This window comes from Clytia hemisphaerica, unplaced genomic scaffold, assembly GCF_902728285.1.
Source record: "Clytia hemisphaerica strain Z4C2 unplaced genomic scaffold, Clytia hemisphaerica genome assembly, whole genome shotgun sequence".
Lineage (NCBI taxonomy): Eukaryota > Metazoa > Cnidaria > Hydrozoa > Leptothecata > Clytiidae > Clytia > Clytia hemisphaerica.
In genome coordinates this window covers 4,948-18,288 of record NW_027103592.1, presented here as the reverse complement: position 1 = coordinate 18,288, position 13,341 = coordinate 4,948, and the positions used below count along the sequence as shown (strand labels likewise).

Genomic DNA, 13,341 nt, shown 5'->3' with positions numbered 1-13,341 from the left:
TAATGTCCGATTGACTAAAAATATTTATTTGCAGCCCTGCTAAACCAATTAAGATTATAGAAAAAGTTTGCGCAGTTTCCCCTAGCAAATGATTTAAGTACAAGTAACCATATGATTATAGCTTTTCTCAAAAATCATGCATATTTTTGTTTTAGATTTTGGTGTTGTGTTGACAGATATTGTATTGGATGGATCAATTTCTTTAGAGATAAGACAGGTACAAAGTTTTTTATTTCAAAGAATTTATTCTTGACAACATTATTTTGTGAACTGAAAGCATCAAATGAAAAAAGAAATTTGCTTTGTTATGGGAACCTATTTGCTTTTTTGCTAAAATTCGCTTAATTAAAACAAACCTTTCCACTTTGTGAAGCAAATTTATTTGCTTTGTTGACCAAATTTATCCATTTGTCAAATAAGTCTCAGTCAATTATTCTCTTCACTCCCTATCATAAATATATAGATCATGTTTGTATGAATTTTAAAACTCTTTAACCTTCTACTTAACTTTCCTTAAAACTGCTCAATCTTCATCTAGACTTTTTGAACAGGGTTATTTGAAAATGATATTAATTGAGCTCACATTACTTTATGGTAATACTTTTTCAAACATCCTTACAGTAAGTGAGACATTTGAAACATTGCTCTTGAGGAATGAATAGAAACTGATTGAAAATGAAAATGCCAAGTCCATTTTTTCGTTATTTCAGCTTGCCTCTATCATTTTGAAGCAGTATGTTGAGGGACATTGGTCATCTTTATCAGAAGAAAAGTTTCGTCCACCAGAAGTTGGGGTTCAGGTAAAATTCCATTTTGGTAAAGAGTGCTACTTTCAGATAATACAGATAATCTTATCTTTGCAATCAGCATCAAGCAACATTAGAAAAGATTGACAGCAACTGGGTGTATAAGAGAAAACCCTCATGGATCATTTACATTCGGAATTGTCGCAGTGAATTATATTTAAATCTGTCATTAGCTTGTTTGCCAATTTGAAACATTCTAATCCATCTTTAAAACAACTCCATCCTTATATCTAGGTTTGAGACGACCTAGGCTTGGAACATACAATAACCATCCATTCACAGCTAACCATAGTGTCCTAGTAGGTTGCCCCCCTCCCTTGGAAATGGAAAAAATCCATATCCTATTACCCCCCCCCCTGAGATTTGAAAAAGAAATTCTCCCCTAGAAATGAAAAGTTAATGTAAAAAAATGAACAGTTAATGTGAAAGATAAATTTAATCAATTTGTTTACAAAGCAATATGACACCAGAAAAATGCAAACTAGCTGGTGTCTTTTTCTAATAGTTCAAACAGGGAGCTTAGATCTCCCCCCCTAGACATTTTGGGGCTATTCCCCCCCTAGATTTTTTAAATCGATTTGCCCCCCCCCCCTTCTCATTTTCTAAAAAAACTACGACACTATGCAAACTGTCAACCATAGCTCTGTTCTTCCAACTTTGTTATTTGTTTTAAAATATCTGAGTAGGTACGTTTTCTCAAACACCAGAGAAACAAATCTTATCAGAACTGAAAACTACTTTAGTAGTACTCTAGTAATACTAGTTTGTGGCTATAAATTCCTGATAAAATCGTCAAAAGGATTGAATAATTAATCTGCTATTTTGGTATTCTTTTCAGGCCAAAAATATCATCAGACAAAATCTTCCAAATGGTTTGCGTGATGAGAGTAGTAAAATCCGCTCCAGTGTTGTAAGTAGCATTACTTGTTTTATTTGATTTTAATAAAAAATTTTTTTTTATAAGTACATTAAAGGAAAAAATCTTGGCGGGAAGAAAATTTCTTCCTTTAATGTATTGTTTAAAAAAGGACTCATTTATTGTATTACTAGGCACATGCAATGTCAAGGATAGCTTCATTTGATTGGCCAGATTCATGGCCTGATTTGTTCACCATTCTAATCCAAGCTTTACACAGTATGGATGGTAATATAATTCATGGAGCTATGCGTGTATTTACAGGTAAATATGCATTATTATGTTTGAATTTTTGTAAAACTCTTTTTTTCTATAAATTTGTAGATTTTATGGTAAAAGAGAAACAAAAAAAAATTCACAGGGCTTTCTTTTTATCTTTTAATTTTTTACAAATCATTTCCAAATTATTTTTTTAGAATTTGCTGGTGAAATAAGTGATCTGCAAGTTCCTCAAATTGCCCCAACATTACTTCCGGAGATGTTGAAAATATTCAAAAATACTCAGGTATTTTTGTCATTTCTTTAATTACTCATATTATGTTGCTCAGGAAAGGTTATAGTAAAAACTATCTGTAATAGTATTAAACTTTCTTTTTATCCCTTTTAAAGTCACTATTCTTTTATTTAACAGGTATATGGAGTAAGGACAAGCTCTCGCTCAGTAAATATCTTTTCAACAATAGCAGGTTTGATTGGCTTAATGAGAGATTTCTATAAGGTATGTTTGACTTGAAGTTTTTGTACAATCTTTTATGAGCTTTTGCTTCCTACTACCCAGAAGTTTTTTTCTGTTTGAGCTTTTTAAGATTGTGAAATAACTTTGATGTTCAATAATGAGTTTAATGTTTTTTGAAATAATTACTGTTGAAATTATTCTCACATTTCAGGGTATTGAAAAAGAACATTTATATCCGTATCTTCCTGAGTTCCTCTCAACATGTAGTCAACAATTAGCTCTGTCAGATGGTCCAAGCTCTGATTGTGGTATAAAAATGGAAATACTGAAAGTAAGTAACAAAACGTTTTTGATAGTTGTCTGATAAGAACTTTAAATCAATCGAGGGTTAGCATCTTTGGGTTGATTACTTGCTAGCTATTTACTGTATGTCGTTATGTAATATCTTTGAGCGACCGTAGTGCATCTGATCAGGCTACGGTGTGCAAGGTTGTGGGTTCAACCCCCAGCCTGGTCATAGGATTCCCAAAATGGTACTTGATGCTTCTCTGCTTGATGCTCAGCAATTAAGAGAAGGATCAAGGGTAAGTGGAGTAATCCAGGGAGAAAGAGTGGCACCCTCCCCTACCTTTGGGTGAGAGCTATTGAAAGTGGAGCCTTCAGGTTGCTTCCAACCGTTGTGGCAGACACTTATCTTTATTATTTTCTCAGGCATTGGAAGTTCTAGTCAAACACTTTCCAAAATATATGCTTCAACACATCACAAGTATATTACCACCAGTGTGGGCAATCTTTACACAAAGTGTTGACCATTACATCAAAACAACAATCAATTGTATTGATTCCACTGATGATGTCGTAGATGAAGACGGTATGCTATATAAATTCTGATCCAGTATGTTGCCTCTAGTTTTAAGGAAATTAACCACAGCCATACCACTTTAAAATATTGCATTTATTTGGTTTTACTTAATACAAAAATGGTATTTAACCCCTTGCTGCTTCATGCTCAGCGATTGAGAGAAGGATCAAGGGTAAGTGGAGCAATCCAGAGAGAAAATAGTGGTGCCCTCCCCTTCCTAGTTAGTTTGTTAAGAGGAACCCTCTGGTTGCCTCTGACTACAGTCGTAGACTTTCTTGTATAATTTCTATCTTGGATTGTCACTTTATAATTTCAGGTGAGATTTTGAGTTTTGAGAATCTTGTATACAGCACTTTTGAATTTATTGTGGCTCTGGTCGAATCATCAAAATTCAAGAAGACTGTTCAGCAATATTTGGAAGAGATTTTATTTTTCACAATGGTTTACATGCAAATCACTGATGAGCAGGTAGCTTGTCATTGTCTTACTTAATAATGAGAACAATAGAATGCTTACGTATCCCAATGAAACAATAGTTACCAATTTGTTTCCATTGAACGGTTTAATTTTACTTGAGCAAGCTCTAAAAATGGAATATTTGTTTTAAAATAGTACTTTATTGAAAGGCTAAGTAAAATAAGTTCTTTGACAGATTTCCATTTTTAACTGCACCTTTTAATGGCTTATTTTATTTATTAGGTTGATCTATGGTCGAACGATCCAAATCAATTTGTTGAAGATGAAGATGAGGAAACTCTGTCTTATTCTGTTCGCATATCTGCTCAATTCCTTATACTAGTAAGTAACCATGAAATCAATGGATATCCTCAATGTAAATACAACAAATTCGACATGGGCTTTAATAATCTACAATAGGTCTACGAAAAAACTGAATTTCAAAGGGGCTGGATTTTTGAGGGGAGTATCAACCAACCAACCAAAATCTTTGGTCAGAGTTTTTTTCAAAGTGGTACCCTAATGGTAGGACTACTCAATAGCGGTGTAAATGCATCAAGAGCGCTAGATTTACGTTTCATTGAATATTTGTGATGATGTAGCACTATTTCATGTCAATTTTAACACTGTGATAGTATCTTTGTGATACCACTTTTAATATAAAACTCTGATAGCGGATAAAGCTTTAGTCCAGGGTTTTTAAAGGTCAGTTTTTGCATCACATTTTTTCAGACACTTTGTCAGAGGTTCAAAGAAGCACCACAAAAGCTTTTCAATGCTGTTGGAAGACTAAAGTTAAAAGGAGACGAACTGAGAACTCAGGGAGACGAGCATTGGTTAGTAACTTACTGAAGTCTATTTTTAGTTTTCTCTCTTGAAGCACTGATTAGTAATTTGTTTCATAAGGCAATTGTGTCATCACAAGCGATTTGAAGCACAAATAAAACGGAGCGTTCTTGAGACGTTCCTGAACGTTCACGAACGTTCCATAGCGTTCTTAAAACGTTCCAGAACGTCCTTGATCATTCTAAAACGTTCAGGGACGTTTCTGAATATTCCAGAACGTTCAGAGACGTTCCAGAACGCTCGCGAACGTTGTAGAACGTCCCGGAACGCTCGCGAACGATCTTTTGAGTCCAAAGGTTAATATTGACTCAATAAGAACGTTATGGAACGTTTGATAACATTCGAGAACGTTATGGAACGTTCAGGAACGCTTCCAAACGTTTTAAGACATCCTTGAACTTGTAAATAAAAGGGAATGGCCAGGAATGTTTAAGAATGTTCTCTAGCGTTCTTAGAACGTTCCTAAAAGTTAAAGAACGTTCCATATCGTTCGTCTTGCTGGAACGTTTCATTTCATTTGTATTTAAAGTTGCTTGTGATGACACAATTTATATTGATTTTTTTCCTTCTAATGTTCTTATAGGTGGAAATATTATGAAGTAATTCTTCTGTGTCTTGGTTATGTCCAACAAAGCATACTTGAGAAAGTTGAAACTGGTGAACTCAAAGACGACTTTAAGAATTCTGTCAAAGAGATGCTTGTAACTGCTTGCTCTACTGAAGCGGGATCTGCTTTCTTGGTTGGTCAATCTTTTTGGACGAGCTCTAAATTAGCTGCCATCTTGGACGACCAATCTATCTCACAGTAAGTAGTTTTCAGTCAGGAAAAAGTCTCCCTCTTTTCCTTAATTATTTCTCTTTCACAGAAGGGTTTTGCTAACTTTAAACATTGTAATTTATTCTCGACCTCAGTTAAGCTTAAATCTGAAAATGTCTGTCTTTCCCAAAACTTTAGAACAGTCTGCAGACTTTTGGCTGAAATTTAGCACACTTGTTCCTTGGGTAAATATCTGGGGGTGTTTTTTCATTTTTCAAAAATTTTAATTTTTGGGGCTTGAGCACAAGTTTTTTTTGTTTATTTTGTCATTGTTTGTCTATTAATTCATGTTTTTTTTAAACGCTTTCTCTTTCAGTTTTCTGCAAGCAACAGTGGGTGCCTTAGGGGAAGGACAAAACACTGTTTTACGCGTATTTGCTGTGAAATCTCTGTATGGGTAAGTAGTGAATAACTCGTATTTATAAAGCTTTGTCCCCATCAAAGTTTACATACAAATATAAGTACATGTTATTAACCAGGGCTGCAAATAAGCGTCGACGGTTTTCGGTCAATGTCCGTCTGAAAAAGCCATTTGTCCGAATGAAAGATGAATAAAACCATTGCTTGATTTAATAACAAATCTTTTATACATCCCTACATCTTACTCATTCTTTTTCTAAAAGTGTTTTTAAGTTCACTTTTATCGAATCACTTTCTTCGTAACTTTTAAAATTGTTTCTAAGATCACTTTTATCAAATCGCTTTTTTTGTAACTTTTAAGAGTGTTTCTAAGTTCACTTCTTTTATTAAGGTCAGAAAATATATCCTGCTAGTTGAAAAACTATGATAATTTAGGAAAAAATAGGAAATTACTGAGAGGATTTTGAGTTTGACCGACTGGATTTGATTTTAGTCGGAGTCAATGTCCGAGTGACTTAAGATACTTATTTGCAGCCCTGCTGTTATTTACCATTTCTAATAATAGGGTATCTCCTTGGAAAGCAGCGACTCTCAAAGAAATTTGGATTTTTATAGGTTCTGTGATTATTTGAGAGACTCAAACAAAACGAATCTTCTTCATCCCTTCCTGGAACAAATCGCTGCAGGAATCCTTTCCATGGCAACACAATTTTCTGAAAGTGTTTTGGCTTTAACCTTGGAAACCCTTATGATTGTTATTAAAGTGAGCTATTTTTTCTATTAGCCTTTTTACTATTAAAATGTAACTGGTAAAATTTTCCTTGGCAACCCCGGTCGTCGTTTGCTGTTTGTCATTTTTTTTTTTAAACTAAATTAGATTATTAAATTGGGAATATTCAAATGCTTCGTAGTTCTTGAGCTTGAGTAGTAATTTGAATTGGCTCTTGCGATATAAATAATTACTAGTAATCCTTTAAGACCATTTCATAAAATAATTGTTTGTAATTTTTAGGTCAATTTAGAATTCACCTCAACATTAGTGCAAAACTCTCAATTAATACCTCTAATCAATGCTTTGTACTTGAAATATGCTACAGGTAAAATGACTTGTTAAACTCTTTGAATTATTTTTTATAATTTTTAGGATACCTGGCATTTAAAGGTTTTGTTTTTAAATAAGAGTGATAAATTTTGCTTACTCGTCAATTTTAATTTATAAGCTTTTTCACATTGAATCGACGCGGATGTGAAGCAAGATTGGTCAGAAAGAGGAAAAGAAAAACATTTTTTGGCTTATATAAGCATAATATAACAATAGCAAGACACTGTTCTGATATGAAATATGTGTCTGATATGAAACGGAAACACTTATGTAAAAACAAAACCTTTAACCTTTTCTTCTAGTGTTTGGAGCGATGCAATTTACACGTGTGGAGACTGGTCAAGCCCTCTGTATTACAAAAAAGAAAATCCCCTTCTCGCATCTGAATTGTGATGTTGTTTTTGTTTTTAGATCATCACTTAGAACCTATTATTGAAGACTTGCTTGGTGATCTGGCAGAAATTCCTACTTGTTATGCTGTAAGTAGTTCTCGAAATAACTCGAAAAACTCACCCCCACCCTAAACTGGTCGATTTTTTGCAGTTTTTGTTCGGTCGTTTGTATTTCCGCCTCTTACAAGGTTACTTGGGATTGGCTCATTAGTCGATTAAACGATAGTTTGACGAGATTTTCATGGTCAATTGATTTTTCTTCCACAAGGTCATTATGGAGAAGATCGTACCAACATTGTTGAGTATCTTAGAAGCACCAGAAGATAAAGTCCCGCCTGTTATGGTCGCCGTTAGTATTATTTGATAAAAACATTAAGAATAGCCTTATCATTGACTGGAAACAGTTTTTTTACTGAGCAACAAGCGATCAGGTTATCGAATAGGACGGAGGTATCCGATATGAAAACAAGCCACGATATCACTTAAGCCACTATTAGTTTAGTCTGTTAGACCAAAATATCATAACAATACTTCAGTTTGTGAAAAAAGCATGAAACTTGGCACAGACATGCACAATTGTATTCTGAACAAAAAAATTGATAGAGACACGTCTGAAAACCACGTGACTGCTGACGTCAGCACTTTTTTGCTGACGTCATGAAAATTTTTTGTCAGTCAGCAAATATCATTGGAAAGGAAATTCAATTCTGAACAACTTTTTTGTTTACAGTTTGTGACGTCATCAAAAATTTTTAAAAAATTTATAGTTACAAACCACCAAGTATTATATACCGTTGGAAAGGAAATTTCATCTTGAACAACTTTTATGCTTACAGTTTTTCATGAATATAAAGCCAATAAAAGCTATTGAGTGTGTTTTGTAACATTGTTGAAATCGCAAAAATTTAGGGTACAAAACTGATAGACGTCTAAAGACGAAAGAGGATGCTTTTAAATGCATCTTTACTTGCTTTGTTGCTAAAATGTTAGAAAAACATTGCATTGCTGTAGAACAGAACATATTAAAAGACATTGCATTGCCTCAAAAAGTGTTTGTTGTTGTTTGGAAGGAACCAATTTACACACGTGAAGTATTATAGTATTAGAATGTAATCTAGCTAGCAGCTACGTATAAATTCTTTAGCGTTAACTTTTATTTATGCTATTCATTTAGCTTTTTGAAATAGTAGAAAATAATGTAGAAGGTATAAGATATCAAAATGAGCCAATTTGAGCTAGTGGAACCAAAAGTCGATTTGGATGATCCTGAAATATCTAAAAATAGATTTCTGATATAATCATCACTCTAGATGTGTTTGTACAAGTTCCAATCCCATCAACCTTTGCGTTGATCTCTTTTGCACGTTAATTGCATCATTTGACAACAGATATATAACAACTTGCACGTGTATTTAATTGAGCCGCATCATGGCCGCATTGAATTGTGGGATTGCAGCTCGTACAAATGTCAAAAATAAGTGAAAAGTAATAATTATGACGAATGCGTTGCGGAGCGCTATTGATTGGAAGCTTTGTGTGATTTGTCAAAAAGTTTAAAAGGAAGAAGTGGTTAACCCAGTAGAAAATAGGTATGTTTTTTTTTGCTGTTTAGGCACCAGTAAACTCTATTTACTTTGTTAGTAAATTTTCAACAGATTTTGATGTTTAGCAATAACGAGTGCTAGTTTTGATCCACATTGATTTGTTTTTATAAGAGGGTTGAGCACTGCAAGCCAAATAACGTTAGGAGTAACTTCTTAATGCTAAACATAAAAAGGATTAAGGGTGGGCGGACAGTAGTTTGAATGTTTTTGAATTGCGTTCCTATAGCTATTTATACATTCTTCTGCTTTGATAGGGTTCAACAGAAAGAAAAATTTACTTTACTTTATCGCTTAATTTGAAAGAGAACAATAGTTTGCCTCGTAATATCGAAAGAATTGATCTCAAAAGAAGCAGTCATACATAAGTCATGCAATAGTCTCTACAATAAACAGAAGGAACGTAAAAAGAAAAAGTTCTGAAGCGAACAAAGGGGGGGGGGTTTGTAGGGGTTCGAAATACCGTTTTCCCGTCAAAATTTTTGCTGAATCCCGGAATCCCGAAAATTGAAAAGTATAATAACACCGTCACACCGGTTTGTACAGATTCCGGCATAATGACAAAAAATAAGGCCAGAAACCGTCACCGTCTGATTTTAAAATACCATAATACCGTACTAAAAAAGGGCCAATCCCGTCACACCGTAAAAGTACAACCCGTGTTGAAAACACGATGATGGTGAAATTCAGCTCAGGAGACATGATGCCAGCTGATGCAAAATACCATTTAAAGTGCTTAAATGGCCTTAACAATCAAAACAAAAAAATGAAAATTGAAGAGCAGAATATTATCGAGGGTAAATTGTATCAGATTCTGGGATGCCTTAGCGTTTGTTAAACGATCATTTGTGAATTAATTTGTGTATGTAAAAGCAACGTCTCGTTGTTCGTTAAACCACGCTTTGCTTTGTATATCAATATAATTATACAAACGTTTCGGTAGCCCGACAATTTAACTTGAGAACTGTTTTCATCTAAGTTATCTTGAATCTAAAATAGGCGACTTTGATATTGATGATATATAACTTTTACCATTATAATTCAACTTAAGACTGATAAATCAATATTATCCATCTGATAAGTGTTCTGACATCGATCCAAAATCAACATTTTTATGGGACAACAATATCCAGCACATCCACATGACCAGCGCTCGAATACACGAATAGACAAATCAATCAACTCGACAGCCATGGTTCGTCATTGCATCTAAATTTTCCAAAGTATCACTTACTCTCTAATCCCTGGTCAAAAGGTTATTATCACGACGGATCGACCAGTTTACGCATTGTGGAAGCAGGTGCAGTGAATAATGTACAACGACAGATACAATGATGTCATCTGGATGATGGGTCCTCTGCACATCGAAATGATCTACATGGGTACAACTGGATTGAGAGCTCAGGGTGGGTAGAAGCACTGAAAAAGGCAAACGTGTCCACACCAGGTCGTATCGAAAGTTTCCTATCCGGATCTAAAGTGAAAAGAACACGGTACACACATCAAATATCACCTGTTGCTTGCTTGGATGAGACTTGTAAGAAAGGCATTTGATCAACAAACTACAACTTCTGATTTTCAAAGTTGGAAAGCATCTTGCTTGTCGGAAAATGCTAACGCTCGTTTTTGGTTTGGCCTAATCGATATGCAAGTTCTGTTATTCGATTAGCCTACGCTATGCGGACTTCACTTCATTCCTAAACATTTTGAAACGTATATGTCAATGGATGTTTTCAATGGATCATGCACATTATTCCCGTTGGCTTCCAGTCTTCATCAATGATTTGGAAAAACTTGACAACTCGACACGAAGCAAATTCGAAAAGAGATACTTCACCATCAAACGTAGTAACCGACCGTTTTCAAACATCGGAATAGATCAGGCCCATGAATAAAACAACAAGCTTGTCAAAATTCTTGGAGGCACAGTTGGTTTGCATTGCAACCCCAAAGCCCTACTTAGATGGTCAGTCAGCAACCCCATCATCGCTGAGATGCGCGGAAGTGATTGTATCGCGTCGGATGAAGATGAAACTGATTTGAAACATCATGAAGATACTCCAGCATTCGAGAAGTAGTTTCGTAAGGATGTCAATTCACTTGTAGTTGCCGTTGGAGAAATAGGTAATCCGTTCATAGAAAAGGAAACAAACCTCGTTCAAATCTCGTTCAAATCTCATCCAAAAGTATTCTACCGTCAGAGGCTACAAACCAAGTAAAGAAGGCCGAGAAGACTGGTAAAAATCAATTTCAAACCTTCATCAAAGATCGACTCCAAAGTGAGAAGGGAAGAAGTCCCTGTATGACGTGATTCCAAAGAACAAGCTCCTCATTTTCTAGCAGTCTAATCTGTCTATGTGAGCTAAATCCAAAGAAAGAATTCAAAGCTTAACTGCAGACAGAAGACTTTTTTCTCGCCTCTTTATCGCTTGCCAGTCACGAAAAGGAGATCTTCAAAACTTCTTTTTGCATGAGAATCATGGGTACCCTATTGCCATCTCAGAATATGGCAGACTGAATAAAATGCACTGCCAAGTCCGATTTTGAAACTTATCTCAAGAAATATATTGGCGAATCAGACACGTAGGCACCTCAATTCTACATGAAAGTTATCGATGGGCCTGCATTTGTGAATATGAACGCTCCAGCTAAGACATCAACCACCTCCAATTGCTACTCCAACCAGCTGAAGATATTTTATGATCGTGAAATAATTTTTAACGTAAGCCATTTTGTTACCTATAGCCTGGAATTATTTGCTATCTCTTTATTTTCCATTGCGTCAGAGGATCTTTAATACCGTGGTTAGAGTATATAGTGTTAGTGATTAGCCTATTAGTATTAGGTTTCCGTCCGTTGTTTCAGTTTTGAAGGAAAAATAATGGCGAAAAGTTAAGGTTTCTTAGCGTAAATATTCTAATTGGTAGAAAGATACTGACTATTTTTGAAATGTCACAAGCGTTCAATTTGACGTCTAGTTTTTATTGAATAGTTTTCATAATAAAATGTCAGCAAAAATGTATTCAGCATGAATTATCCTTTCCAACTTTATATACTGTAAATATATACTGAAAATTTTTGAAGACGTCACAAGTCTTCTTTAACTATTATTGGCATTATTTTTATGAAAAATCGTAAGCAAAAAAGTTGTTCAGGATGAAATTTCCTTTCCAACGGTATATAATACTTGGTGGTTTGTAACTATAAATTTTTTGAAAATTTTTGATGACGTCACAAGTCAGCTTCAAAGGCTTCTAACTTTTATTGACTTCGTTTTCAGCAAAAACTGTAAACAAAAAAATTGTTCAGAATTGAATTTCCCTTCCAATGGTATATAATACTTGATGGTTTGGATACCTTCAAAAATTTTTCATGACGCTGACGTCAGCAGTCACGTGGTTTTCAGACGTGTCTCTGTCAATTTTTTTGTTCAGAATACAATTGTGCATGTCTGTGCCAAGTTTCATGCTTTTTTTCACAAACTGAAGTATTATTGTGATAAGCCACTGGACTATATATGGTAAATTGTGTTTTCGGACCAAGATTTATCGAACGTGATAAGAACGTAAAAAACCACGGAATCCTTCTTAAACTATGGAAAGGACTTCTTGAATTTTCTTGAAAAAGCATCTTCCCCTTTTTTCTCTTTGCACAGCCAACGATTGATGTATTGACCGTATTGATAAGAAAAGGACCTAAACCTATCCAACAATCTTTCATCCTTAACACCTTCCCCTTGGTCTCAAAGAAAGCTTTACAAAGTGATGATGAAGGAATCATTCAGGTATTCTTTTGCTTCAGTTAGGAATATTTTAAGTTACCAAAGCTAGAATATCTAGGCTACGTCATATCTTCCTTCGTTTAAAGCATAAAACTCCTACCCAGTAGAGTAAAGTTGTGAGTGTTCGTCCGCCCGTTCGTCTGTTACCATCTTTTCTCAGGATTGAATCATAGGAATCTTTTGATTTTTGGTACAAAGGTGCAAAATGGTGGTGGCCAAAATGTGACGGAGCCGATTTTCGAGAAGAAAAAAAAATTGGGCAAATTTCAGCAAAAAAAAGGGTTTTTAGGACTTTGTGAAAAATTGGATCTTTAATTTTTTCTGATGTTTTTACATGAAAGTAGGGTAACATCATTGTTAAAGGTGGCTGAAGCAGATTTTCACAAACAAAAATTTTCGGCTCAAAAAACGAATCTTTATCTATAAGAATCGCTAATAAGCATAGTTCAATGCTCTTGTAGTTATATTATTATTGGACCTACCTGGAGGTCCTATAAATTAACCGTTGTCCGTTCGTTCGTTCGTCCGTCCGTTCGTCTGTTACCAGTTTTTCTCGAGATTTTATCATTAGTCTTTTCTGATTTTTTGCTCAAAGAAGTATTAACAATGCCCAAAACATGGCCGAGTCCGATTTTTGAGAAAAATGTTTTCCTGGCCGAAAATGCCTGAAATATGCCGGAAAAACAGGTGCTTTGGCATTTTCTCGAGATTTTATCATTAGTTTTT

At 34.8% G+C, this 13,341-nt stretch overlaps 1 protein-coding gene across 1 annotated transcript; it reads left to right on the top strand.

Annotated features, from left to right (window-relative positions):
* The first annotated feature begins 103 nt into the window (after window positions 1–103).
* Window positions 104–12,639, top strand: LOC136801573 (importin-9-like). The gene is made up of 18 exons (XM_067058208.1): window positions 104–217; window positions 711–800; window positions 1,645–1,716; window positions 1,857–1,986; window positions 2,139–2,227; window positions 2,354–2,440; window positions 2,610–2,729; window positions 3,110–3,269; window positions 3,577–3,728; window positions 3,960–4,058; window positions 4,449–4,552; window positions 5,146–5,367; window positions 5,696–5,776; window positions 6,355–6,502; window positions 6,752–6,836; window positions 7,253–7,320; window positions 7,502–7,582; window positions 12,490–12,639. The coding sequence occupies exons 1-18, from the start codon at window positions 137–139 to the stop codon at window positions 12,637–12,639; spliced, it is 2,019 nt and encodes a 672-aa protein (XP_066914309.1). The 5' UTR covers window positions 104–136.
* The last annotated feature ends 702 nt before the right edge of the window (window positions 12,640–13,341 follow it).

Bases quoted from the DNA above. Each gene is read 5' to 3' on its own strand.
- LOC136801573 (XM_067058208.1), top strand. From the start codon at position 137: ATGCATATTTTTGTTTTAGATTTTGGTGTTGTGTTGACAGATATTGTA. The intron at 2,730-3,109 runs GTAAGTAACAAA...TTATTTTCTCAG, and splicing joins TAAAAATGGAAATACTGAAA to GCATTGGAAGTTCTAGTCAA. The intron at 5,368-5,695 runs GTAAGTAGTTTT...TTTCTCTTTCAG, and splicing joins GACGACCAATCTATCTCACA to TTTTCTGCAAGCAACAGTGG.